General features: G+C 40.9%; 1 protein-coding gene across 31 annotated transcripts in view; it reads right to left on the bottom strand.

Moving 5' to 3' along the window:
* Positions 1–510: 510 nt before the first annotated feature.
* ZBTB20 (zinc finger and BTB domain containing 20) overlaps positions 511–26,573 on the bottom strand; it is a 758,837-nt gene continuing 732,774 nt past the window's right edge. For all 31 annotated transcript variants that reach the window (XM_032479554.1, XM_032479568.1, XM_032479551.1 and 28 more), the window contains one exon: positions 511–25,179. In XM_032479554.1, the coding sequence (XP_032335445.1) occupies positions 24,758–25,179 (422 nt within the window). In that variant the 3' untranslated portion in view covers positions 511–24,757. The remainder of the gene's footprint in view (positions 25,180–26,573) is intronic.

A 26,573-nucleotide genomic window follows, 5' to 3' on the forward strand; every position in this document is an offset into this window, starting at 1 on the left:
AAGTGATGAGTTAGCCCTGGTGGGCAGGGTCGCGTATGAGGAAGGGTCTATAGAACAAAAGGAGTCCCTTGGGGTCCCCAAAGTCACCAGATGGAGACACACTTTGAACCATGAACTTTCTTTGGGTACAAGGACAGAGGGCTAGAGGGGCGTAGTGTCACATGAGATTGGTTATTTCCACAGTAGGCAGAGAGTTAGTGATTTGCACATGGAGAAGGAAAAACAAAAGGTTAACCAATTTAGACAGAAGTAAGTGAGCCACGTGATCACTTGTGAGGTCTGGACGGGGGAGGAAATGCCCCAATTTGCCTCCTGTTTCTCCGGAGTGACTTCAGTTTCACCAGCCCTGGAGTTCTTACTTCTTGTAGCAGGAGGATTGATATGTTGAGACTTTTCCTGACCTTTTAGGTATAATCTTCAGTTTGGATGATCTCAGACTAGACTACCATGTATGAAAGAATAAGCAGAACAACCTCCATGGTATAAAGAAGACACAATAGGAAACCAAGGGAAGAGTTTTTTTTTTTAATTATTCCTTCATATTCAAACTTCACAAACAGTGTGAACTTGTACAATACCTCGGAAAGTGAAACTTACAAAAAAAGTGCTGGTAACATTTAAAAAAAAACAACAAAAACCCCAAAAAACAAACATCATTCTTAGCAACATCAATTACTCTTCCACACAAAACAGAAACCTTGTAAAATTTATTTTCGTATTTTTAAGGCGTAATACTTCCGTATAAAGTATATGCAAGAGATAAAACTTCACAGTATTCCAAAATGTCACAATAATAATAATAATAATAATATAGTATAATGAAGCGCTACAGTTAATTTTTCTTTTTTTGAATGTTTTTTTCCTGTTTAAATAACAAATACAAGTCACAGGTAAATATACGTGAGAAAAATACGAGGCTAATATTAAATGGCAGGTAAGGATACTGTCACTGTAAGAAAAAACTGGCAGGATGTGTGTATTTAGTCTATATTTTAAAGCACTTGATAGAAAAGGCGTATGCAAGGTTTTTCAAAACAATTTTTTGTTTGTTTGTTTGATAACTGACAACAATTTAAGAGTATAATGAGAAAAAAAAAGGAACAAATTCCCTCTCAAAACTATTGACCTGCTCATCCTGAACCACGTGTGTATACTGATGGATGGATGGATGTGTGTCTCTGTGTTTACATGGGTTTGCATGGTACACAGATGGATACAAGCAGTGTCCCTTGCCCACCTGCAAAGATAGGAGGGTAGAGTCTCTGCAGTCATTGAGGCCAGGTTCCTTGTGGGAAATCATTCTTTCCATTTAAAGCTCTCTTTTTCCTTGCCTCTCCCTCTTTCCAAACTCTTCCCCAATCCCCAGGTCTTCAGTCTGAAAAGACAATCTGGTTAGAAAAGTTGCCCTCCATTCAAAATTCCTGGGAAATAGAAACTGCGTAAACAGTGACACCCACACAGACACTGAAAATACCACTTGGACGAATGAATATGTTTGTGCATGTGTGTGTGTGTGTGTGTGTGTGTGGTGTACACAGTAGCAATTGCAAAAAAGGGACCATATTCCTTTCCATTCTAAGATACAATGTGATAAGAAACATTTCTGTGCAGGGAATAGAGTCTCTTCGAATCTTATCACAACACTGTGGTGGGAAGATCAGGAAATGGGTTCACCTTTCAGCAGTCACCACAGTAAACTTCATTGAGAACACACGTGCCCAGACCTCTGGTCTGTGCACATGTGTGTGTTAACAGCTAGCCATTCAGCCAATAGGTAACAGAAAGACAGCAGATAGCAAAACACGTCAATAAGGTGCTCAAAGAAAAAAAGTGGCACCCATTCCTTGAATGGATGGCCACATTAAGGTGCTTCAAAAAGTTTTTTTTTTTCAGTTTTATTTCAAACATTAAGAGAGTACTGATTTGCACATGGTAGTTCTGAGCCAGGCCAAGGGTTTTGAGATTTCTGACATCTTCCATTGAAAAGGGCTTTCACTGTAGTTGTTTTGTTCAGTTTGTTGTGGGTCACTTGAGTTAAAAAAAAATGTAATAGCCAGAAACTGAAATCAAATCAATGTGACTAAAAGAAATAGATGAAATGATACAGAACATTACTGCATTCCTGTTGGGTCAAGATGGTTTCGCCCATTTTTCCTCTTTCACTAACACTGTTCCTTTTTTCTTTGTTACAATCCATTCCTTGTGAACATACAGAAATGACCAAAGTCACTGCAAGTGGCTATTTTTATTTTTTGTGATCTGTTGCAAGAGTCCAACCTTGTTTCCTCTGCTGCTGTTTGTGTAGTATCTGGTTTTGTAATGAGCATCTGGATTTATTATGTGCATGTGTGTATATATGCACATATACACACCTATACATGTATAATATATACACTATATATATATACGGATATATATAGGAAGTGTGTATACATTTATACATAATATAGTGTATATTGTTTCAACTGGAGATAAACTGAACTGGGTTCAGACACTAGCACGTGTTTATCTTTCCCCTGCTCCCTCTGTACATTTTAAACAGTCTGGAGCTTTGATTTATTTTTTTAAAGTGCATTTTCAATGCAGAATAACTGTAATCCACTGATTCCTTGGAAAACATTTTTGATGAGAAAAATCTGATGGTTTTCAGCCCCCAGCAAGAGAAACCCGGGTTTGGTCGTGCCAGGGGCTGACGTGGCAGTGCCAGGCTCGTGCCTGAGTGATTCTGGGCGTTCTGGACTCCGGGCACCTTAGCAGCAGCAGCAGCAGCACCTTTACGAGAAGGCAGAGATAGAAGAGGAGGAAGGAAAGGAAGCTCAGATGAGGAAGGATGAATGTGCGGTGTATTACGGGTCGGAATTGTTAACTTTGTGTGGATTTGTGCAGTTCCTGCTTGGCTTCGGCTAAGAGATGCCATCTAGTCCCCTCCCACCAACGGACACCACCGTCCCCACGCCCCGCCCGCTCAAGCATCACCCAGGCGACCCCACTCGGGAGGCTGACTTCCTCGTCTGCTCCCTGTGGGTATGTGAGTGCCCGCGACGAGTAGGAATAAGGCACCAGAGAAATCAAAATGTTACAAAAAGATGCAAAACCCCGTTTCAAAGAGCCTCTCCCATTGCTCCATTAAAATATTGCATGTGATACCATTCGGGGGTACTTAAAGTGTGTCAAATGCAGTCTCTGAAAGGAACTGGAGGCCCTTCAGCACCAGAGATCTTTAGGAATGCACCCTTTGTCTAAACAGACCCACTCCCCCCACCCCCACGCCCACCCCAGCCACACGCAAAAGCACCAAATTGGGAGAACAAGGCTGCTTGCCATTGCTCACCTCATTTTTGATAAAGATCAAAAAGTGTAGGAAATAAAATTTTCAGGCATCGCTCTAAAATCAAATGGATTTGGGCTGTCATGCATCTGGTTACTTGATGCTCTGAAACGTCCAAAGAGCACGGGTGAAGCGGTTGAAATATTTGTGTTAATCCTTAGGGGGAACGTGCTAAACAAAACTTACTTTGTAAACGACGCCCAAGTGCTCCATAACACTTCAACCTCCCTTATTTATTTATCTTTTTGTAAAAAGGAAGAGGTTCACCTAACAATAAAAGGAAAAAATGAAGGCACATGATTTTATTCGGTCCCACAATCCTTAAGAAAAATGGTATTTTGCAAGGGTGTGTGTGTGTGTGCGCGCGCATGAGTCCAAGGGCCGCTGTGGTAGATGAAGTCCAAGGGAAGGTGGAAAAGGAGAACAGGAGAGAGTTTGAGACAGAGAGAGGAAAAGAGAAAGGAGGAAGGGAAGGCCTCTCTTCAGCATTCTGTCATTGACAGTCTCAAGATTTGGCTGCTTTTGGGTCCAGAACGGAATTCATTTGTCTTGGTCTAGAAAGTGCCCCCAGTTAAATATCTCCAGTTAATCATGTTACAGCTTTTGGTTTCCCTTTTCCCTTCCCTCCAGCCAAATGATTTTTTTTTTAAATCACAGTTTTTAAAAATTATTTTTTCAATGTTGAAAAAATATGGAAAAGCTATTGAACAGCCTTAGGGCATTCCACCTCTCCATCTTCACAGTGAGCAGATGGATGGACCAGCCATGGAGTCAAATGTGAGGCAGGCAAGATCCCTTGTGCTAGAGGGTCTCTTGCCCTACCTCCCCCAGGGCTGGGGGTAGCTTCACAGCGCCCACAGCCATTTCCTTCAGTTGGATCCTTCCTCCCCACCCCATCCATGGAAGGTGGGCTGCTGAGAAAGGCAAAGCCAGAAAGGAGAGCGATGGTAACAGGAGGCGGCTTAGAAGCTGAGGATGGAGGCTATGGGGGGCTCTCTCCTCAGGCAGGTCAGCATTGGGCTCTCTCGGCAGCCTGGCCGCGGGATGGGGAAGCATGGCTGCCTACTGAGAAGTTGAAGTCCCACTCACATCGACTTCGTGAGACCTCAACTCTCAGGCTCACCACCTTTATGCCTCTGCTGCATCAGAGTTGGCCCCCAGTCCTTAAGAAGGCAATGATCCAAGACAGAGAGGCAGAGTCAACTGGCTGTGTCATACAAAAAAGGGCTACGGACAGTGGGATTTCAGAAACAAATTTAACTTTGGTTTTCTGACTTTTTCAAACCATAAAAATTAAAGCAGGGCTGACAGCTGTTACATTTTTCTCATTTGGCAAGGCTAAGGCGGGGGGGAAGAGAAAAGGGGTTTCCCATAATTGGTCGAAGACACAGGGTGGTAAAATGCTTCCACACTTAAACTCACAGTCCAGTGTTTTTGACATTTCATAAATAGCTTTTTTTTCTCTAAAAAAAGAATAAAACAAGAACAATCCCTTTACTTACTCATCTGAAACAAAATAAACAGCAGTGGGTACAAACTTCTTCTTGTAACAATTACAAAAAACAACAATATAATCCCTACTTTTAACACGCATCTTGAATCAGTTTTTTTTTTAACCTCAAAACTGCAGCATATCCTTAAGGGCAAACTTTTCGATTAGTTTTTTTCTTTTTTTTTTTTTAAATAATGTCTTCACCAAAAAAACAGTCTTGTACCAATAAAATGCATTCAAAAATAGAAAATATTACACAACAAAAATATGTATCCTTCCTTTCCAAAAAAGATTCTTCACAAAAAAATGTAGAAAAAATTCCAACAATTTTTTTCCTCTCCTAAACATTAACTTTCAGCCTAGGGCACAATTATTTATTGATTTAAATGTCTGCTTTTGCATAAAACATGGAAGATGCAAAACAGTTACTGTATTAGGTTTGTGAAGTTACGTCCACTCCCACCCCGATTTGAAAACAAAACAAAACCAGAAAAACCCAGCAAACATTAAACACATGATACAGCTGGTTGATTAGAACAAAATCTCTCTCCTTTCCTTTCACTGTGGCTTTGGATGGGTTAACTGGCTCTGTTGGCATCTGGGAATGCTGAAGATGGGTAATCAGGTTGGACTCAAAACATTCTTTAGAATCAGCTGATGTTCTAAGGAGTCATTTAGCCTCGCATGTTGTGGGATTATCTGCCGCCACCTCTTATGGAGAAAAGAAACATATGAGGATGGACACAGGACTAAACTATCCACGTGTGTACTGCACAGATACCTCTATCCAAGCCAGTTTCTCCACCACAGCACACTTCCCCCGCTTACAATGAAGCTCAAGTACAGGATAGTAGGTAACGGAGGGCTCCGTGGTGGGCAGAGGCTGGGCTATTTTGTCCGTAGTCACCTCTCCCACATTCGACCTGCTTGGGCATTAACTGGGGCAATGACAAGATCTCAGATCTCAAAGGAATGCCCTATTTCCCCAGCCCCACTGAACCCAGGCATCGTCTATGTCTCAGTATCGCAGCTTAAACAATGCATTTTTCTTACTTGATGGTATTTCTTTTTCAAGTGGGACATATTTTCTATGTGTATTGAGGACTGACAGATTTTTTTTTCAAGTTTTTGTTCCCCATTGCTTATTTGGTTGCTGGTTTTTTCTTTGTGGTTTTTGTTCTGTTTTGTTTCTGATCTTTTAAACAGTGAAATATGTCCAATTTTATTTCCAGTGCATTAAACAAATTTTAAATTAAAAGAAGAAATAAAACGTTTCCCCCATCCTTCTAAAGGAAATGACTGATAAAAGTACAATATAATAAAATCAGGCATTGCCAAAAATAGCATGATGTGCAACCTCAATTACATCGAAGAAAAACAAACGGACAAACAAGAATTATAAAACATAAGCATGAAGGAGCCAAGACTATATAATCCCAACTACTGTATGATTGGCAAGCACTGGTGAGAAAGCAGGTAAGGCTACTCTTAGATCTCTAACTCAGCATAGTTGACCACTGCGCTTCTGTCTTTTCCTTCAACTCTTAAGTCTTTCACTCACTAGTTCATCTTTAAAACGAACAGATTTGTTTTTATATTTTTGGTCTACAGTAGAATTACATATTAATAATATAATAAAAAGGTATTTCACGAACAGGTTGGTACTGCATCCATGTGGGGAGACTAGAAAATAAAAAGCACTCAACTAGACATAGCAAATGGACTCTATTCTTATAAAAATAACCACAAATATAATAGAAATTATAATCAGGGCAACTGATTAAACCAAAAACAGGTAGAGAAAGATGTATTTTGGATAACACAAACTCCTGACAAGCTGTGCCCTAGAATCTCAGCCTCCAAATTTTTCTTGTGATTTCCACCTTTCCATCAGATCACTCAAAATTCAAATGGAAATGAAAACAAAATGAAAATCAAGTGGACAAGTGGGTGAGCCAGCCAAAGCTTCCAAGTTATCTTAGTCGACCAGTCAAGACCAGCTGGACAGCATTCGAGAAACTGGTGGGCCACAGGGGAGCCACTGATGGTATTTGTTTTTAATTTTGGAGGAGTTCCCAGTCTACTGATAAAGAGAGAAACCAAGGAACCACATAATTCTTCTGGTAACATACACTATATGAGATGAAATATAGTTCCAATAGAGGGGACATGGGGTGAGGTGGGAAAGAGAAGAGAGAGAAGAAGTCAGCGAACTTTGGGTACCACCTCCCTTTGTTTTCTTTAACACATTGGTTTCCTTCTTTCAGAGCATCCTTTAGGATTAGCTGCAGGTTATCCCATGTCCTCTGAGCAAATATGTGTCAACTCAGCTCTTGACATGACATCTATGCTCATTGGCTTTCCTAAAGGCTCAACGACTCTGGGTGGCTCCCAGCCCCCTAATGCCCCATGCCCTTGATGAACCAGAGAAGGGGTGCAAAGTTGGAATGACAGAGGCCGTTTCTATTAATTCTGCCTACCTGATGGTTAACTCACACTGATGGTTCAGTGTGGTAATAAAATAAGAAGGAAATAATTGGTAAGAGTTGAGCTTGGTAATCAACAAGTGTGAAGTTTTCTTCCAGAAAAAAGAAAAAAAAAAAAAAAGAAAAAGAAAAAGAAAAAGAAAAAAGAAGACAAAGAAATGGCATCAGTCAGAAAATACTGCTTTTGGTTTCTGTTAACTTTGAACCATCCTTGGTTTTTCTCTCATTCAGTTGCTCCAGTTTAAAGTAGAGTTTAGTGCAAATATCATCACATCACAGCATTCCAGGAGCAATACCCTATCCCTTCATCCTAAGTGAATACTATCCCTTCAGACCTCCTCAGAAGACTGAGGACCGTGATCCAGAAAAGCGTAACTGAACAGACTGTTAGCCTAGTACTCACTACAACAAGAAAGGCACTATCACAACAGATCAGCCTCAGCATTTTCCTTGCCACGGGCATGGATGTTTTAACCACTCCAGCAACCACAACGAAACCCAGACTGTGGCTTTTTCAGTACTTGAGTTCATTGGCCAGTCATCTGACTCCCCCACCGGCCACTGCAGTGGGCTCTGGCCATGCAGGGCAATGGTGTGCTCTGTGTCCATGCTGACCCACATTTCACCAACGACCCTTGTTTGGTTCTAAATGATTTAGCTCACTCTCTTCCATGGAAGTTTCTTTCTCTCCGTCAGTCTCCAGGTCATGACTCTATTAAAGACTAGTTTACAGTGTCAAGTACTATCCTTGATTTCTTTCCCCCTATATTTTTTAAACCTCTGACCAAACCCTAAGTCATAAAGACAGTTCAGTAGCTCCTCTAACAACGAGTCTTCTGTAAATATCACTGAGGACAGAATGAAAACCAAAGCGTCATCCCTTGACCACCAAAGCATATCCCCTGAGCCTGCTGTATCCGTTTTGTCTGGGAGAGAGGAGGTTGGGCTCTGGAGATTAAGATCTTTGGTGACAAAACTGGAGTGGGTATGCAAGTTTCAAGGAAGAAGTTCTTTTCCAAAAGCCTCAAGAGAAGTGTCTTAGGACAGTTAATGTGAATATATTTTAAAGGGTCAATTATTTATTTCTGTAACTTCGGTTTGGTGCAGTCAATATATTCTTAGTGCTTACCCAATACACATTTGTTAAGTACCTGTTAAGAGCTCTGAATTTAAAGGTGCTTATTTAAAATGGAGATAATACTTTGAGTGCTTAAGGGATTGTTTATGTTAGTTCTGAAAGCTCTCAATGGAGTTTTTCCACCTAGCGAGGCTGACAGCTTTCTTAAAAAATTTTTAACTGGAAAAGTAGACTTGGATGGTTGCTAAGGAGAAGAGAGAAAGAGATAGGTATCAATATTGTAATCTTAGGAAAGAGGCCTCAAATGAGAGTTTTCCAAATTGATGCCCCAATGTGTGATAGTGATCAGAGAATTTCAAAACTACCCATTGATATGGGTTGTGACATTTTCTTACTGAACCAGAATTTTCAAAGCTGTCACCTTGGATTCTGGAAGAGTCCTTCAGCATCTTTACTCTCCTGTTATTATTCCCTACACAATCTATTGCTTTTCCTCTGGTGAAAGATTTTTTAATTAATAGTCACTAAAGAGCTGTCAAATTCTAATTACTTCTAAGATTTAAAAAGGAAATACAAATAAATCCAATAAAGAAAAATTGTAAAAAACAAAACAAAACCAAACGCCAATAAACTTCAAAACTAGGCTTTTAGGCACTGTTAAGATCTTCTGCTGTATAAAGGACAGTCTATGATGGAGCAGCTAGAAAGTAGATTCTGAACAATCCTCCAACCCTTCCTCCAATTCTGAAGTTGGCCTAGCTTGTTTCAAAAGAAACCTTTCACCTCACTGGTCCTCAATGTTTATTGCACTGTTCCCTTACTGTCATCTTAAAGGATTTTTACCACATGCATGGCCTTCCTCTTTGGTTAGCCTGATCTAGGTTTTGCCCAGTGATGGATAAGCATGCTCAGGCTGAAAGAATATCTCCAGTATGGACAAGGTAAGGTTTTTCTCAAAGGAGGTTGTAGCCCTGGCCAAGGAGAGGACGTCCCGGTTACTGTGGTTGGCTTCCTCACCATGACAAATCTTGACTAAAGCTTAGTTGGAGACGACATTGGGCAAACTTCTCCTTCAACATCTTCAATTTACAGTACTAACTCACCTTCTTTATAATAAGAAAACAGATCCGATCAGCATGGCAGTTTCCAGGCCTGATCAAGAGTTGGCAGATTCCACAGATACTTGCCAACCCTGCTAAGACCACACATGATGGAAACAACCCTTTTTGTGGTGCTTCTAGTCTCATAACTTGCCTCTTTCTTTCCCACACCTCACACGCTCTCTCCCGGCACAAGTAAATACATTTCAGTAGTGCAATGCAGTGCAGTCATATTTATTTAGTGCAAAAAAAAAAAAAAAAAAAAAAAAAAAAAAAGCCCTATTACAGACCGAAGCTCAACCCTAAACAGCTCTTACTAAAAGTTACCAGTGCCACAAAAGTGGGAAATTCAGTCTTTCCCTCACACTCCTGCGAGTCATCTCTTTTGCTGTCCCTGTTTGTTTCAGCTCAAAGGAAAAAAACAGCTAGCATGCACCTGTGTCTTACTCTGTGAAAATGTTAAGCCAATAGGCAGAACATAAAGGGAAGGAGTTGAGTTGAAACCAGGGGTAGTACTTAGAAGAGGAACATAGCGATTTAATGCACAGGTCAGTAGTGGTTTTTACTGAATGGTACTCATCATGTCAAATGGCTCCGATACTAAAGGGAATGGGGACAGAAAAAGATAAAGCTTTCCTGTTTCTCAAAACAAGGTCCTCAATTTAACAGTGCTGGGTTCTCATTGTTGAATAGTGCAATCAGCCATTCCGCAAGGGCTTCGGGCAGCAGCCACCTTCTCTAACATAAACAGGGGCACCAGGAGACTCACTTTTCACACTGACCTTCTCTCGCATCTCATTCTTCCCCTTCCCACTTTTTCTGACTACACATAAATATAGCTCTACATACATGTACACAGGAATTCTCAAGGCCCCTCTCAGGGTGACAGATTGAAAACTGTTACAAATAGCTCAACAACACACTCACACAAAAAGGACAATTATTAAATATAAAAGGGAATTATTACAGCAAAATTAAAAGTCTGCATTGTACCTCTTCTTGTATTATTCTGTAAGAAAAAATATTCATAGCAGGATGTCTTATGGAGCTTACTTTTTGCTTAAGATTACTCTGGACTTAATCGGGGCTATGGCAGTATTGAGTGATTCTGGAGAAATGCCTTGCATTTGATAATCCTCAAGAATCATTCTCTTCAGTTTGTCTGGGTCTCCACCCTCCAAGTGTAAATCTGCTTGTCTGCTCACACCCACATGCATGCTGGAAGTCTCAGGAGAATCAACACACAGTTTAGAATAGATTCTAGAAATACTTGGCATGTGGGGTCAGCACACTCAAATTACTTTGAAACATTAAGTTACCATAGAGCTTCTCGATTCTATCAGCTCCTTGTCTTTGTTTGCCATGATGAGGATTACTAAGAGACTCTGCTTTCATTGACTCTGAAAACCACAATTCTTTCAACAATAATGCAAAAAACAATTTTCATTAGGTGTATGAAAGTTGTCCTTAATTTCTATCTCAATAGGCCTATCAGGAAAACACAGTCAGTGGGACAAAGGAAGGAGTTTAACTGCTGATGATGCTTTTGAGAATTCTCTTCTACAAATCGACATCTAGATGGTTCCAGATCCAAGTTGGTCCCGAGGAGAGCAGGAGCAGAGCAACTTGCCTTATTTTTCAAAGACCCCTCTGGCAGTGAGCATATACTAAGCACTTTAGACTTTGTCTAAATCTTGTATCAAATGTGAACCATTATTTGATCTGCAGTTCTCTCTCTGCATGTGCCTGGGGAGCAGATTAGGAACAGGAGCAGGCAAGAGTTTCTATAGTTTCTCCATATGGGTTTGACAGTAGCCAGAAAAGCCTGAAATCACAAAGAAGTGAGGTTACCTTACTGATTCTTAGGCCTGTAATAGTGAGGATGGGCAAGGACCGCAAAGGGCAAGTGGGTCTGACCTTCCCTGCTAAACCCTGAGCACTGGCTTAGGAATCCAGAATTGGATCAAATTTAGTCCCATCACATGGTCCTTTCCCCCCTCCTTGCTTTTCCTTTGTTCACTTAATTGAAATTGCAATTATTTTAAAGATTGAGCTAAGAATGTAAATTATAGCATGGAAAACAGGTTATAAAAAGGTTGTCAGGCTATGGATAAATTGAGTTTAGTTGAAAACAGTATGCTTTCAAATGAAGCACTACAATTTCCTTTTTTTATTATGTTTCTAATTTGGTGTTTCCTTCTTTTGTGGTGGTGGGGGTATGGATGGGTGGAGTATTGGCAATGCAGAGCCAGTCTCCCTCTGTGACTGTCACCTCCAGTGCCAGGTTGGGGAGATGAGAGGCAATGGAGAAGTGGATGTTTCTCTAAGACCTCATGAACACATATGGTTTTGAAACGAATAGGATAGAAATCTGAACAATTCTGGAAAGCCACAGATCGACTGATTTTGTCATACTAGAAATATCCTTTCTTTTTCTTTTCTGGTTATTCTGCACTATATTAATAAGAAACATCCACAGAGGATTTTTCATTACGTTAGATTATTCTTAGCCTTATTTTGAAAATTTGAGAAAGCAATAAGGATTTGTAGCGTGAAATGCATGGCCTTCATCTGCAATCAATTCCCATTTTCAGGCCTCAGATCTGTTAGTTTAGGTAAATGGGTTTTCTTTGTCAAGGAATAACTTTTATTTTAACTATTCTACCCTCAAAGAGTAGAGAGAATCTCTCTCCCCAAAGCTCTAATGTGCTATTTGAAAAAGAAGATAAGATTTTAATGGAGAAAAGACTCCTTAATGATCGAATGGAAGGCTTTTCATTCTAAGAGGGGGTGGAGTATGGTAAGGGTGGGTAACCTGACTGCTGCGTATGGCCATGGACAGTGTCAAATTGAAGAGTCAAAAATTTTTACTGCCTTGGGAAGAAAGAAATAAAGGGAAACAAACAAATCAACAGACAAACTTTACAAAAATACACATTCCTCCAGTTTCAGGTTTCTAAAAAGTAATAATTATGCTTAAATCAAGGTTTACTGGTAGCAAACAACTGTTTTAATGTGTAAAAGTATTATCCCTTTGCTTTACTATGTTAGTTTCACTTTCTTTGAAGGAATTGTATCTGTGCACACTTGTCCTAAAGTCCAGTGCAGAAAATAAGCTGGTTTGATACCAGCCTCAATCTCAGAACATTTCCTAAAGCTATATTTGCAAATCCTAAAACTACATATCTGTAAAATGAGATGCAGAGTTTCTGAAATGCATTGTGGTGGGGGGGGGGGTGGGGAGGGAGAAAGCAAGCTTTTTATGGAGGAAAAGAAAGAAATCCCTTCTTATCCTCTCAAATACATACGATAATGTTTCTGACCATTATTTTGCTGCATTAGTTACTGTTTGGGCTATTGGTGCTCCTGACAGGTGTCAGCTTAGAAAAGCAGGAGGCTCATAAGCAATAAGAAATTCACATCCTGGAGTCTCTAGAATGTTAAACAGGATTTAGACACTAATCTAGACTAATGCGGAGGTGATGGTGAGAAATCCTGGGTCTCAGGGTTAGAGCTCTTCTCGGGGAACTAGAAGAAACACTGTCAAGAAGGCATCCTGGAGGAATCCTTATGATTAATTGGACCAAATTGGACCTATGAGAACCAGATCCTCTCCTCCTCCAAATCATACTTTAAATGGTGGTATTTAGGATTTAAAAGAGAGTGTTTTATTCTTTCAGAAGCCAATGTCTGAGAAGAAGAGTACTTTGGATAAAGAATACTTTAAAAAAAAAAAAAAAGGGAGTCAGAATGGACAAAGGATGAGAAGGAGATAAGAATGGTTGGGAGGACATGCCAAGTGAAGATCCCAGTCCTGAGCAACACAAATACTGGCTGTATAAAATGCGGGCTTCCTAGTAGATTTGTGACTCAGGAAGGCTTTTGACCCTTTTCTTTATTTCATTGCTGTCTCTGGTGTGAGATGATGTTATAAACTGGTTTGATTAAGAAAAAAGCTCGGTCAAGCCTCAGGTCAAATTAAGAAAACATTTCAGATTAACTACACTTCAACAAAAAAGAATACATTTCTGATATTAATGTTGCTTCTGTTTGTCAAGGGGAAAAGCAAGAAATGAATGCATACCCCACTGGGCTCAAAACCAGGGAGTGCTCTAAATGCCACAGAATTGTCCAGAATTGTCCTCATGAGAGTCAGGAGGCAATGCGGTAATACAGTAAGAGTGTTGGAATGGGAGTCAGGAAAGACTGTGTTACGGAGTTGTTAAGATCGCATCATAAACAGCCTGGAAAGGGGGATCAGCCCAGAACCTGATCAGGGCGATGCTCTGGCAACCAGACAGTTGTACTGCATTGAAATGAGATCTGGCTTGATGATCGTATTACATGGTGAATGCTGAGGCACTGGGGAGTGTATTACATGGCCCTTCAAGTACCTGCTCAGCCCTACTGTTATTTATTTAAGCACATATTAAGTTTATGTTAAAAATATCTGGTTGCAAAATAGATGCCTTCGAAACTTTATAGTTCTTTTCATCCCTCAGTAAATTACTGCTTAAAGTTCTAAATCAATAATAATTTGTTTTTCTTTTTAGAAAAACATATTATCTTTAGAAAAAGACAATAAATGAAAGAAATTCTTCCTAATTGTTGCCTAAGATAATGTTTGGGTGGCTTTACTTGCTTTAGAATAGTTCACTAAGGCTTGAGCAGTTATCAAAATTATTCTGAAATGTTACCCCTTTCATTAGATTTCCCTACATCGAGTATCTGGTAAATATGTCATTTGGCTAAATTTCAGCAGGAGTTGAAAGAGTCAGCACTGATGATTTTTTTTTCTCCCTCAGAAAATGTCTGCTCAAATCAGGAATTTGAATACTGTGGTATTTAAAAAAAAACCAGAAAATATTTGTCTCTTTATCTTTGGCCAAATGTGAAGGTGAAAGGAATTAATGACCTCAGCTAATACAGTTGACATTTAAAACTGTGACTCAGGTCCTCCCACTCTCAAAAGAATATCGATAACTTTTAAAACCTGAGGGGATGGTGAAGATGCTTCCCTCTGCCCACGAGTCTCACGCCGATGAACTCACATCGAGTCACATCAACGCTCTTTTCACCACATAAAGCTGAAAGAAGGACATTCAGAAAGGAGTAGGAGGAAGGGAGAGAAATTAGTCCTCAGGGGTCATAATTATAAGAGTTCTCAGGACAGGGAGGAGAGGAAGAGGTAATTTAAAGTTTCTCTTTAGAGAAATAAGGAATAAAGAGAATGGGTTAGGAAAAAGAAAGAGGAAAACAGTGACGCTGATACAGTTGGGGTATTAAGTGATCATTGGGAAGGGAACAGCGTCCCAAACCCTCAAGTCACAATTATGTTTGCCTGAAATTTATTTAGTTGAAAACTCTGGAGAAACAGATCGATACTTTTGCTTTTAGACTCAATACCAGCCTCTTCGAGGCAGATTAGGGCAGCTAGTTCCTCAGTGAGTGCTGGGCTTCCCAGGTGGAGGGCATCCAGCAGAACTGGACGAGCGGCGGGGCGGACGTGCTGGAGGCGCACAGCACAAGCGGACGGTATTTGAAGGGAAAACTCTACCAAGAAGAAGAAAGGAAGGAACTGGTGTTATTCTCACTGAGCAGCCTCAATATTGGTTCCGTGCGGGAAGGGCTCTCATGCGGAGTATTAGGAACGGCTGTTATCATCTTAACCCGGGTGTGGAATCCAGAGAACAAGACTGGCCTTGGGCATCCAGGATGGAGGTAAAGTGGACCTATCGGAGGACTTTTCCAGGCATAGGGTTGCGTAGCTGAGGGAAACTGAAGAAGCGCTTAATCTAAAAATACTATTTGAAAATATTTCTTGCTGGGAAGACAGGATGCCTGATTTCCAGGATGTTTCCACAATGGCCTGGTTAAAGAAATTCTCACCTTTACAGACAAATGGAGATGTTGAGGGCCAGATACCCAAGAGCCACTATTTTATGGATTCTGCAGACTGAAAAAACGAACTCTACATTTCTGAGTTCTAGTTGTATCAGTCGCTGTCATGAAAAAGTTTCTCAAATTCTGATTTTATTTAAAAAAAATCTCCTAGGAAAATGAATATGATATTGCTAAGCCGCCTCCAGGGAAGCACTGAAGACTAGTTAAAATAATTGTAAGCATGCTGAACACAGAAAGTAGTCACTACAGAACCAGTATTAGAAATCAATGTTTGAAAACAAGTAGGCATTTAACTGCCTTCTGCTTCTCAGATGAGCAGCCCTTTGAAATGCAGCCTATAATGTTTGGTCAGATCATATGGAAGTTAAGCAGCCCCTTGGTCATATTTTTAAAAGCAAATATAGACAGTGACAGTTGTAGAGGGGAAAATCACAGATACATTCATACGCACTTCTTTTGTTCTTCAGATATTGAGAGGGTCAGCTAAACAAGATCACCTTGACTATGAACCTCTTTGTGTCAGCCACACCAAAAAAACCCCCAAAGTTTTCTTTAAAAAATCTTCACTTTCCTACATTTGCTAAGTCTGTGCTAAAAAAAAAAAAAAAAATTCTAAAATCCTGTAAGGACAATACTGAAGCTGATAATATAAAAAGCAAACTAGAGCAGTAATGATTATTATTAAATGCACCAGATTAACTGCAGCAGGTTGGTGATGGGTGATAAATGCAAAGAAATAATAACTCAATCAACTCATGATCATAGGCAGATTCAAAAGTTAAAATGAATATAACGTAATATATAATTCAATATAGAGCTGTTATATATAATGTGTATGTTCTAGCTTTCAGAAATACTGCAATGTAGTGTACTGTACTTAAGTAAGCATACCTAAATAGTAACTCATATTCCTCCACAAAGTCACTAGCACTGTTAATTAAAAAAAAAAAAACTCATTTTTTTTTTCCAGTAAAAAGAAATACCTATGGTTACAGTCACAGACTTCTTTTGGATATAGAAAGATAATATATATATTTAAAAAAGAATAACAGAAGATTGCAACTGTAAGTAGCCTTACTTAGTTGGGGGGAGGGAAAGTCACCAAAATAGAAGAGGAAAGAAAATGTCCTCTGAATTCTGTAAGTTAGCAGAAATAATCTACATGTCATAAAAAATAATAAACCATCTAGGAAAAGATGGGTGTGGGAGTGAGAATCCGACTATTTCCAGGCCACCCTTCAGAGTCAGCTCCAAGAGCCAGGTTCATTTGTTCAGAATAGTACACCAGAGTGGCAGTCTACTTTGTCTGAGATGGGCAAGAGCCATCAATTCTTAGAGATTACCAAAAAATATTCTTCCGAGAGTCTATTGGTTTGCTAGACATGGTAAACAACCCACTCCTGGAAAGACTTCGGCAAAGGCCACATTGGTTTCAGGAGACACAGTTTGTAAATGATGATAGTTTCCTGCAGATGCAGGCAGGATTAGGAAGCTTTCATTTGAGAGCAAAACTTACAAGTGGGTGGGTGTTTGGGTGCACACACTGGGTTGCATAGAGGAAAGGAATGGCGGCCTTTAAGCCATGAAATGGCTCAGGCCAAAGATTGTATGGGCCTTGCCTGCCTGGCCTCGGTGCCCCCTCCCTGCCAGGAGACCTGACTGCTGCTCCCTCTTGTCCACTTGCCAGTTAAGTACGTCTGTTCTACCTTCTTCTGGAGGAAAACAGCCTGTCACTGTGGGTTTGCTGTGGATCCAACAAGCTGCCTTTGTTTCTCCCAACTCTGAAACACTACAAAAAGCAACAGAGTGGGCAGGTGACTGCTTCCTGGGAAGGGAGCCACCAGTCTTGAGCACAATGGTGGGAAGAGGCAACTGTATCTATGCACCAGGGCCTATGCCTGTGTGTGCTTTGAGATGCACACACACTCTCAGACTACTGCAAGTACACGCACAATCACACACGTACACACACATCAGTAAATCCAGCAGAATTGCAGTTTGTTAAGTGCACTCTACTCCACACAAGCATGTTCAAGTTTCTCAAGAAAGGGGTACATAGAAATTACTGATGGTTGGGCTCCTTCAGAATGCCCTAAAGCCTCACCGCAGATAGTGGACGGCATGAATGCACCCAACTAAGGCAAGAGAGCAGAAGCAGATCTGTGAGATAGGTGAGACCTCTGACTAACTAGAAATTCCAGACTCTCTCTTGTCACTGGGGAATATGAATGGGGAGTAGTTTTGTACTGAGAGCACCTCACACCACGTGCGTACATGCATAATGTATATGCATTTACAGGCGTTTTGGACAGCAGCTGTGACATACTAGATGGGTTAAGTCCCTTTCATTACTAGAATCTACATATAAATTGCAATGATTTTGCAGGCAGTAACAAACTTCTGTTGCAACAGTAGTAGAAACAGATGTCTCCTATGGGGTTAATTTTTTTTTTTTCCTATCTTGGGTGTATCAGAATTTCACTGAAGCATTCTGAATCAAGGAAACCTCTGAATTTGAAAGAGGGCTAGTTAGGGACTTTTTATACCCTAATTAGGTATCTCAAAAGCCAGGACTACCAGAACTGTGGCTAGATTTTTCCCTATGATCTGCAGATTGTGCTCCCTCATTGAAGACTTGAAACTTGTGAGTTTGCATTTAAACAAAGAACCACCCGATAAACCAGATGCTCACTGACACTGAGAAAAAAGTTTAGAGCTATACACTGTACAGGAAACGAAAGCTTTTTGTTGAGATTGTTCCCCCTGTTAAGGAAATGATGAAGACTGGCATCCCAGGCACCTGTGATCATGTCTCATGGGACTCACTATTTAGCTAATATGATGTCTTTTTACATGCAGCCCAGACCTATGTCACTGCAATGGGATAGGAAATAGCAGCCACTTCCTGAGAGCAGCCCGTTTCGGACAAGTTTGGTGTCTCCCCTCCCCCACCCCTAAAGTCACGAAGCCTTCAGTCATGAACAGAGCTCGTTTTTGTGATAATGCAACTATTAAAAAGCAAGAAATGCCCATGTCTTCACATCCTTCCAATTTTTCTACCTTCTGTTCTCTTCCCTGGGCTTTCTGATTTAAGGCAGTCATTCTTTGCTATAAGTGGCTTCCTGTGAAAACACCTTAAACTGAGGTCACTTCAGATTAGGCTTAGTCTGAAAGTATTCAGTTTTGGGAGCAACAGGCTAGGCCTGAGGAACCACTGGAATCCCGGCGTTTTAGTCAGCGGTGTGGAAGAATGATGTTTCTTGTTTCCAGAACCAGGGCGTTTTTACCTCTAGTTCAGTGCCATACATGGTTCTGAAAAGGAGCGCATGCCCCACAGCCCTCATCTTCTACCTCTTCACCCTAAAAAGAACAGAAACCAACCCTAGTGTCCCACGCCATTTTCTGGGATCTGTTCATCTGCACCGCTGACCACTACAGATTCAGTGTTCCAGGAGGAAAAAAAAAAAATTGAGACTTAGAAAAATCTTTGGGGTATTTTGGTCAGTCTGATCATCTTAATACCTGGTGCTAGAAATGATGCTTTGGGTTAATAGTTTCCAGGCTCGGTGTTTATGGGACCACTGAGTCACCACAGCTTTCCTTCTTGGGGAAGTTTAAGTGGTGTCACTTAAATGGCAACTCTCCACAGACAGCTCTTGGGAAGAAGAAAATATTCTCTCTAGAGCCAGAGCTCCTCTGTGCCCCTTTTCTGTCTCCATCTGTGGCCTGAGCACCAGGGTGGAGACTGCTTTTGAAAGTTTGCCCCACGTAATCTGTTTCCTGGGCACCTACGAGAACAGCCGCCCTCTTCATGGAAACACAGAAGAGAAAGCAGCTGCTGCCGTCCCGCCGCGAGGAGGGCGCGTCTGGCCGGGGAGCCCGGCGGCGGGTCAGCTGGGGGCTCCCCCTCACCCGCTGCAGGCCCACAGGCACTGGGTGGTTGCCTTGTTTCTTTTGTGTGGAAATAGGGAGTCTATTGAAATTCTAGTTCGCCCTTCCTTTTGTCTGACACCAAGTCACATGGTTCTGTCTTTAGTGTCCTATTTTCCTCTTTATAAAATTTCTTTTTCTAGGGGGACAAAATTGGCCATTTAAATAAAGTTCTTTTATAGTGAGTAAAGAGGTTTCTCAGAGCCAGAAATCACTCAAAAGAAAGTCTGTCGACCCTACCCATGGAAAAGCCCAGAGATTTCTCTCAATACCTCTTGCCAAACCTCCTCGTGTTGCGACTGGATGGTTTTTGGCTCCGCATTATTGGGCGCTGAATACATTTTTGCAGTCCTTCTGTTCTCTTCCTCAGGGCTCCCAGTACCCTGGACTTCAACTCAGGACTAAATTAAAGAATTCTTTCAGAAGATTTCTTTTAAGAGTCAGGTCACAACAGAAAGGGGGACTCCCTTCTCTGAAACCCCAAGGTCATCTCAGGTTGTGCCGGCTTTCCGTTGCGCCTTGGTTTTGTTTGTTTTTGCCGCGGTTGCACCCTGGTGGTAGCAGAGTCATTCGAGCAGAGGCGATAACCTTCGCTGCGGAATCAAGCATCCTTTGCGCCCAGCCCCAACTGATTCAATAACGTCTTCTGGAACAACAGAGGAAGGCTGCAGAACGGGCAGAGCTAGGGTGAACCCTGGCAGCTCTATCTCACTGCCCTCTTTCCTAAGGGCAACAGGTGTTGGGAGTGTCATGAGGGAGCCACACCGAGGATGCAGTGCGAACCCTTATTATGTTCTCTCGGAGGCGCTGAGGGATTTTATAACGCGCAAGCCTCACTTGCAACTTCTGGGCTGAGGGAAAACACTGATTTGGGGTCTGAGCGGGGCGCACCTTTGGTGTGTGCTACAATGGAGATACAGGGAGGTGATGGATTTAGGGCTTATGTGAAACCAACACCACCAGAGGAAACCTTTCTTTTCTTCATATCACAATGCACAGATTCTAACTGTTCATGAGTTGAAAGAAGTTTTCTTGGTCCTTACAGAATGTTGGCCTGATACAAAATAAAATCCCCCATGACTTTTAAACAAAGCGCATTTAAGTCTTTCTTTCTAAGGCCGGCAGCTACTGTGACCTCTGAGATGCCGAGATGCCGAGGAAGAAGGAATGGGCTTCAGCGAGAGCAGCAGCAGGAAATGACCCACTGCACTGACTCAGGGCACAAGCAGATTCAGGGCGTTAGGGATCTGGCAAAGAAAAAGTCTACATAACTGTTACTAGGAGCTAAAGTTTGCAACTCAAACTGTACGGTAAGAAATATTTTGATATAGAGACTTCCATTTTAGACTTTTTTTTTTTGGCCTGGCTTGTTTCTCAGTCTTTTTCCATGTGTACATTTATATCAGATCCATGTGTCCCGATTACCTCCTTTTGGGGGGCTATATTTTACACATTTGGGGTCTTTAGGGATACAAAGATTGGCATTTATTATATTAATAGGGGAAATATTGCCCACTTTGAGATGCTACCAATGTTTTTAGTGCTAAGAAATTTTATTTTTCAGAAACTATATCTAAATGTCTTGAGATAAACATTCCCCTTTGACATTTTTCCTTTCCCTTGTCTAGCTAATCCAGTTTTAAATCATAAATTGTTAAAAAGAAAAACAACAACACTTTTCCGTACCAGCTCTTGTTCCCTGTACTCATCCTAAGAGGTCTTAAATCTGGAACATTTACTTCCATTTCATCTATTTTTTTTTTTCCTGGCTACTGAATTAAAAAAAAATTATTTTAGCACTCATAGCATCCTAGCATAAAGTTCTAAATGAAAGAAGATTGTTGGATTTGAAGCAACAACAACAAAAAAGAAAGAACTCATGCTCATCTTCTATTCTTGAAGCAAAATGCTTCTCCATTCCTAAGATATTGGTGATTATTTAATTTAAAAGTTAGGATTGCCAATCTAAAAGCATCTCTTTCCTTTTGAAATAGGTACAGACTGTAGGTCAAAGCAGCCCTTTCAGAGGCCAGAGAGCAGAGTAAAGGTTCCACAGCACGTTCACTGCTCCCTGGGATGAGCTCTTCCACCCCAGTCTAGCTGCTTCCTCTCTCTAGAGAACAATCTATCAACTATTTCAGACTCTGAGATGTTTGGGAAGAGCAGACACACAGTAGGAAAAATTCTACTGCTGTACAGACCTGGATAGTCCATGTTGTTATGATGATTACATCACCTCACCAGGAATTCTTTGGGAGTCCTCCAACATTTAAAAAAAAAAAAAGATACTTCATTTGAAGGGAAAGAATGAATATTGGGGTTAAACCCAACTGGCATTTTCCCTCCTACTTGTTCTGTCACAAAAGGTGGATTTTAACCCAATTGCTTAGTTTTGTACGTGGCAAGTCAGCATTAAGGCAAATGGGTCTCCCTCAGATTTGAGCAGCAGATAGTTGAATGTGGCCCATAATGGCACCCCAGATCACATTTTTGGAGGTGCTGTAATGTCTGTCTACTTTGCTAAGGTTTGAATAAGGACACTATTTTAAACCAGCTACTGTCAAATAATTCAAAATATTTTAAAGTGGCTTTTGGCCTTCTTTCATTTGTAACATATGCTGAGTGATTTCATGTCATTTCCCTCTAGATTAAAGAGATCTTTCTCTTAATGTCATTTTTTTTTTGATAGCACGAGTTGAATGACTTGTTTTTCAAAATACCAAAATTGTATAACATGGTTAATTAACTAATGCTCCCTCTGTTGGTAGTAAGTGGAAATATTCGAGTCTTCACATTGCTATTTCAAAAAAGCAAAATTAGCAAGAGAAGATGGACTGTTTCTTATTTCTGAAGCTGTTTCCCACTAACCTTTAAAACAAGTCAACTTTGGACACATAGTTCTTGGCAGGACTCCTCTTAGATGGGTGTGATACTTGATGGTCAGTTAATCATCCAAGTCTACGTTAAAACTTCTAGCAAAATATTTACTGAGTTAAGGACCATGGACCAAATCAAACTCACATATACTCCAGCTGCACTAACTCTACTAAACATCACCTAGAACTTATGGAAAAGATACAAGTTAACCAATTCTAAAATGTATGAGTAAAACCAATTTAGTTATTACAGAATTGCCTCCCTTGGAAGACTTCACCTCATTTCTTGCACAGTTATTGTAAATAAATTGCTAATAGGAAAATTAAATTAAAATGCAAAGTAATTTTGAAACTAAAATACATTTTTTTTAAAATTGTAGTTTAGTGTTTCTGCTTTGTTTAAAGATTTACTTTTCCCCTTAAATGTGTTAAAATACGTCCAGCAATGAAATCACCTGTGGAGTTTTCATTAGGTTTAAGAATTCTTATATTTGAGTTGGAGTCCCTTCAGGACACTGTCTATAATGGAAAAATCTCTATTCTGATACCTTAATCAGAACCGAGGAGAGAAATCCCAACTAGGAAGAGAGAGTGGCATCTAAGATGATGCAATGAATTGGTGGCCTTTTGCATGATGGATGTTGGCATCCAGGAGATTTTTGTTAGTTTCTTTCAAACTTTTCCAAAAAGCAAGGGTTAATAAATCATCTAGAGAACAATCATTTTATTTAGCCCTCTCGACCAGGGTGGCAATAGTCAGAAGGTGATATATGAAAGGAAGAAAGTCATTTTGGCATCGAGACACCCTGATCTGCTACAGGCTTCTGATAACACTGCTCTCTGTAGTTGTGAAGGGGGAGAGGGAGGGGGGAGGGCAGAGTTTGGTGAACCCCTCCTCCCGGCTGACCACAAAAGGAAAGAACCCATTTGTCAAGACCTCTAGACTACTAGTGTTTCATCAAAGAAAAAAAGAAAAGTCAATAGAAATTCTAGAATCCTAAGATCTCAATGAACTTTCAGAGAAGCAAGAAATCTTTTTCTGAAAGATAAAGTTCCTCCCGTGAAAAAGAACAGAATTCTAGATGAATCAGTTGAAAACAAATATTCAGTGGAGCAACTTAAGCTTGCTAAAAGTCAAAGAACTACATATCAAAATACAAAGCAGCAGTTCAGATTACAGCAGGGATGGGCTGGCCAGAGGCCTTCAACAACCCAGGCAATACTTAAAATAATAAAAATTAAGAAAAATTTAAAAAAATATGAAGAAAATATCCTTCCTCTCTTTCAAATATAACTTTAATTGCCTTTTATTCTTTCTATCTGGAAGCAGTATCGCTAACCTTAACAGTCTTGACTTACCAAAAAATATATATATGCGTGTGAAATAAAATAAAAGAGAAGGGATTGGTGGCAGTGTATGCAAAACCAAAATGAAAAAAAAAATTACTTTTAACAATCTCACTTTTTTTGTTTTTTTTTTTACACAAATACTGTTGTAAATATATTAAAAAAATCAGCATTCTATCTGGTAAACGTCACTTTTGCCCCTCTATAAAATTTTGAATTAAAAAAGCCTCAAGAACTTTTCATTATTCCCCCCACCCTCCATTTCTCTTTCTTTTTCTCTTCCACAAGAATATATCCTGACACTTTTTTTTTTTTTGCAAAGATTGTTGGAAATAATCCTTCTCTTGTACCTAGAAACATAGGTGCAAACCTCTGATATCTTTGTTTTATCTGCATTCCTGCCTTTCATGAAAGTCCCTCTTGATTGTGCTGAGGCTGTGGCTCAGCGAAGACACTGAATAAATACGATAGCCACTGTTGCTTGATGCTCGTCCAGGTCTTCCTGGCTTCTGCTGAAAGGAGGGGTGGGGAGGAGGTGGGCCAGGGTGTGCGGACCCTGCAGAACCAGGGGGAGAAGGCTGCCGTCTGCCTCTCCCACACCACCAAGCCCACGCCCCTTCCCACCCCCCACAGCCCTTGTATGAAATCAGACAATGTGGTAGGTGGAAAACAGCAGGGCCTTTCCTCTGGGTTCTCAACCAGAAAGTGATATTCCACAGTTTTAACTGGTTACTGTGAAGTCCAAGCGGCCAGAATTGTGAAAATGTCCACTGAAACACTGCAAGCGGTGTACTTAAAGACAGTAGGCCTTTTAGATTTTGTTATATATTTTTGTAGTGCTCTTCACAAGTGAAAAAAAAAATTTTTTTTTTACTTTTTTTTTTTTAAAGATTTTTTTTTTTTGTAAAGAAGGGTTGTATTTAGAGGCCAGTAGCTAGAGATCCAACCAGTGGACCTCCTGAAGCACTACCAGGCCTTAAGGCCACCATCCGAGGGAGGCTGGGAGAAGCATTATTCACCCGGGCCTCCGGAAATGTAATGTACCAGCAGGCAAAAAACAGTTCTTCATGTAGTACAAAATGAAACGAAACAAAAACAAAAACAGAAAGTAAAAATGAAACCAAAACATTTCTTAAATTCTAGTGCCATAGCTTTTTTTTTTTTGTTTGTTTCTTTTTTTGTTGTTTTGTTCATAAGAAAGAGAGAAAGATACTACTTATCCGTCAGACACATGCATCCTCATGTGGTCGTTGAACTGCTCGATTTGGTCAAACTTTGCTGGACAGACGGAGCAGACATAAGTGGTCCCCTCCGTGCAGGCCACCACCCCGGGGGGGCCGGCGCGGGCCCCGGGGGCTGTGCCCGCGGGAGGGGTCCCGTTGCTGGCACTGTGCAGGGCCACGTGTCGCTCCAGGAGGGTCTTGTGGGAGAATTTCTTCTTGCAGATGTAGCACTCATAGGACTTCTCGCCCCGGTGGAGGCGCATGTGCACGTTGAGCGAGCTCTTCTGGGTGAAGCGCTTGTTGCAGATGCTACACTGGTACGCCCTCACTCCCGTGTGTGTCACCATGTGCTTGATAAGGTAATCCTTTAAGGAGAAGGAGCGCCAACAGATGCTGCATTGGTGGGGCTTCTCACCTGTTCGTGTGGGAAGACACAGCAAGCAGGACAGAGCAGGACGGGAGAATAAGACACAGAAACAAGACAACAAAAGACAAAAACAAAAACAATTAAACGAAATCCCATTGGTTAATGGATCACCCTTGACTGGAAAGCTCCAATCCTTCCTGGCCTCCCCTGTTCTAAGAAACCTTGCCTTTAAGGTGCTGCCAAGACAGTCTAGAGTTTTCCATTTCCCCATGTCAGAAAATGGCTCTCTTGGAAAGCTACACAACTTTCTCCCTTAGAAGTCTTCCAAGGTCATTCTGTGGACAAATGGGAGTGCTACTTTAAAGGGATCATGTTCAGTGCCATCATTAGGGGATTTCACTGTGGGTTTGCCATTTACATTATCAAACAAATATAAGAAATAAGAGAGAGAAAATTTCTTTGGAGACATGGGGGTTTCTAGGATCTTTGGAAACAAAGGACGGTGGTCACAATGCTTGGCTCTTTGGGGACGGTCTCCACTTTCAGTATTTTGTCTAGTAAATGCACTCATGCCTTGATTATAGGTCTGTAAAATATTGGCTAACGTGGGAGTAAGTCCTACTGAAGAGCTATGCCTTTGATTGTTATCTACTTTAGACAGAAATCTTCCTAAAATGTAACTTAAGAGAGTCAACTGGCTATTCTGCCTGGACTGCACTGAGTTGCGTATTGGCCTCGTCTGGTGTGGAGGTTGAGTAGGTGGTTGACAGCACAATGATCTCAGAGTCAAATGGTCCTGTTCAAATGCAGGCACCAACACAGGGCATGCTACTCTGACAAATCTCCAAATGCCTCTGAGGTATACAGTTCTACTTACCTCACTGTGCTGGTGTTGACATAAAATACATATGAAATCACTTTGCAGACCACCAAGAGTGGAGTGGGAATACTTGCACTGGTGTTCTTATTATAAGACTAATTCTCTGCCTCCCCAGCCCCCATTAAATGGTTCCATACGCTTTTTTTTGAACTCTTGAGTCAATTTTAAAAATAGTTTTCTCTTTCCTTGCTCTCAGTGTGTTGGCTGAAACCCTTCTTTCTCCTCAGTTTACTGCTTTGATTTGCTATTGGCTTAGAAACCAAACAATCAAGCTTGCTAAAATCTGTAACATAAATAAGAATATTGTCACTGAATGACCACATGAGATATTCTGCTATAAGTAATATCCACAGGCCTGTAACATCTCTCTGGATGAACAGAGGCTTGTTTTTGTTGGTGCTGTTTGTTCTCTGCTCTGCTCTTGGCGGGTGAGATGAACTACAATAAGGTGTTTCCATCTCTCCCACCTCATGGCTGACTGCCCATTGGAGGCACCCACCTCAGAGAAGAAAGTCTGTCTATGCTCTCTTCTCTAACCCAGCCCAAAGCTCAAAGCCTTTGA

This window comes from Camelus ferus, chromosome 1, assembly GCF_009834535.1.
Source record: "Camelus ferus isolate YT-003-E chromosome 1, BCGSAC_Cfer_1.0, whole genome shotgun sequence".
In the NCBI taxonomy this organism is placed as follows: Eukaryota; Metazoa; Chordata; class Mammalia; order Artiodactyla; family Camelidae; genus Camelus; species Camelus ferus.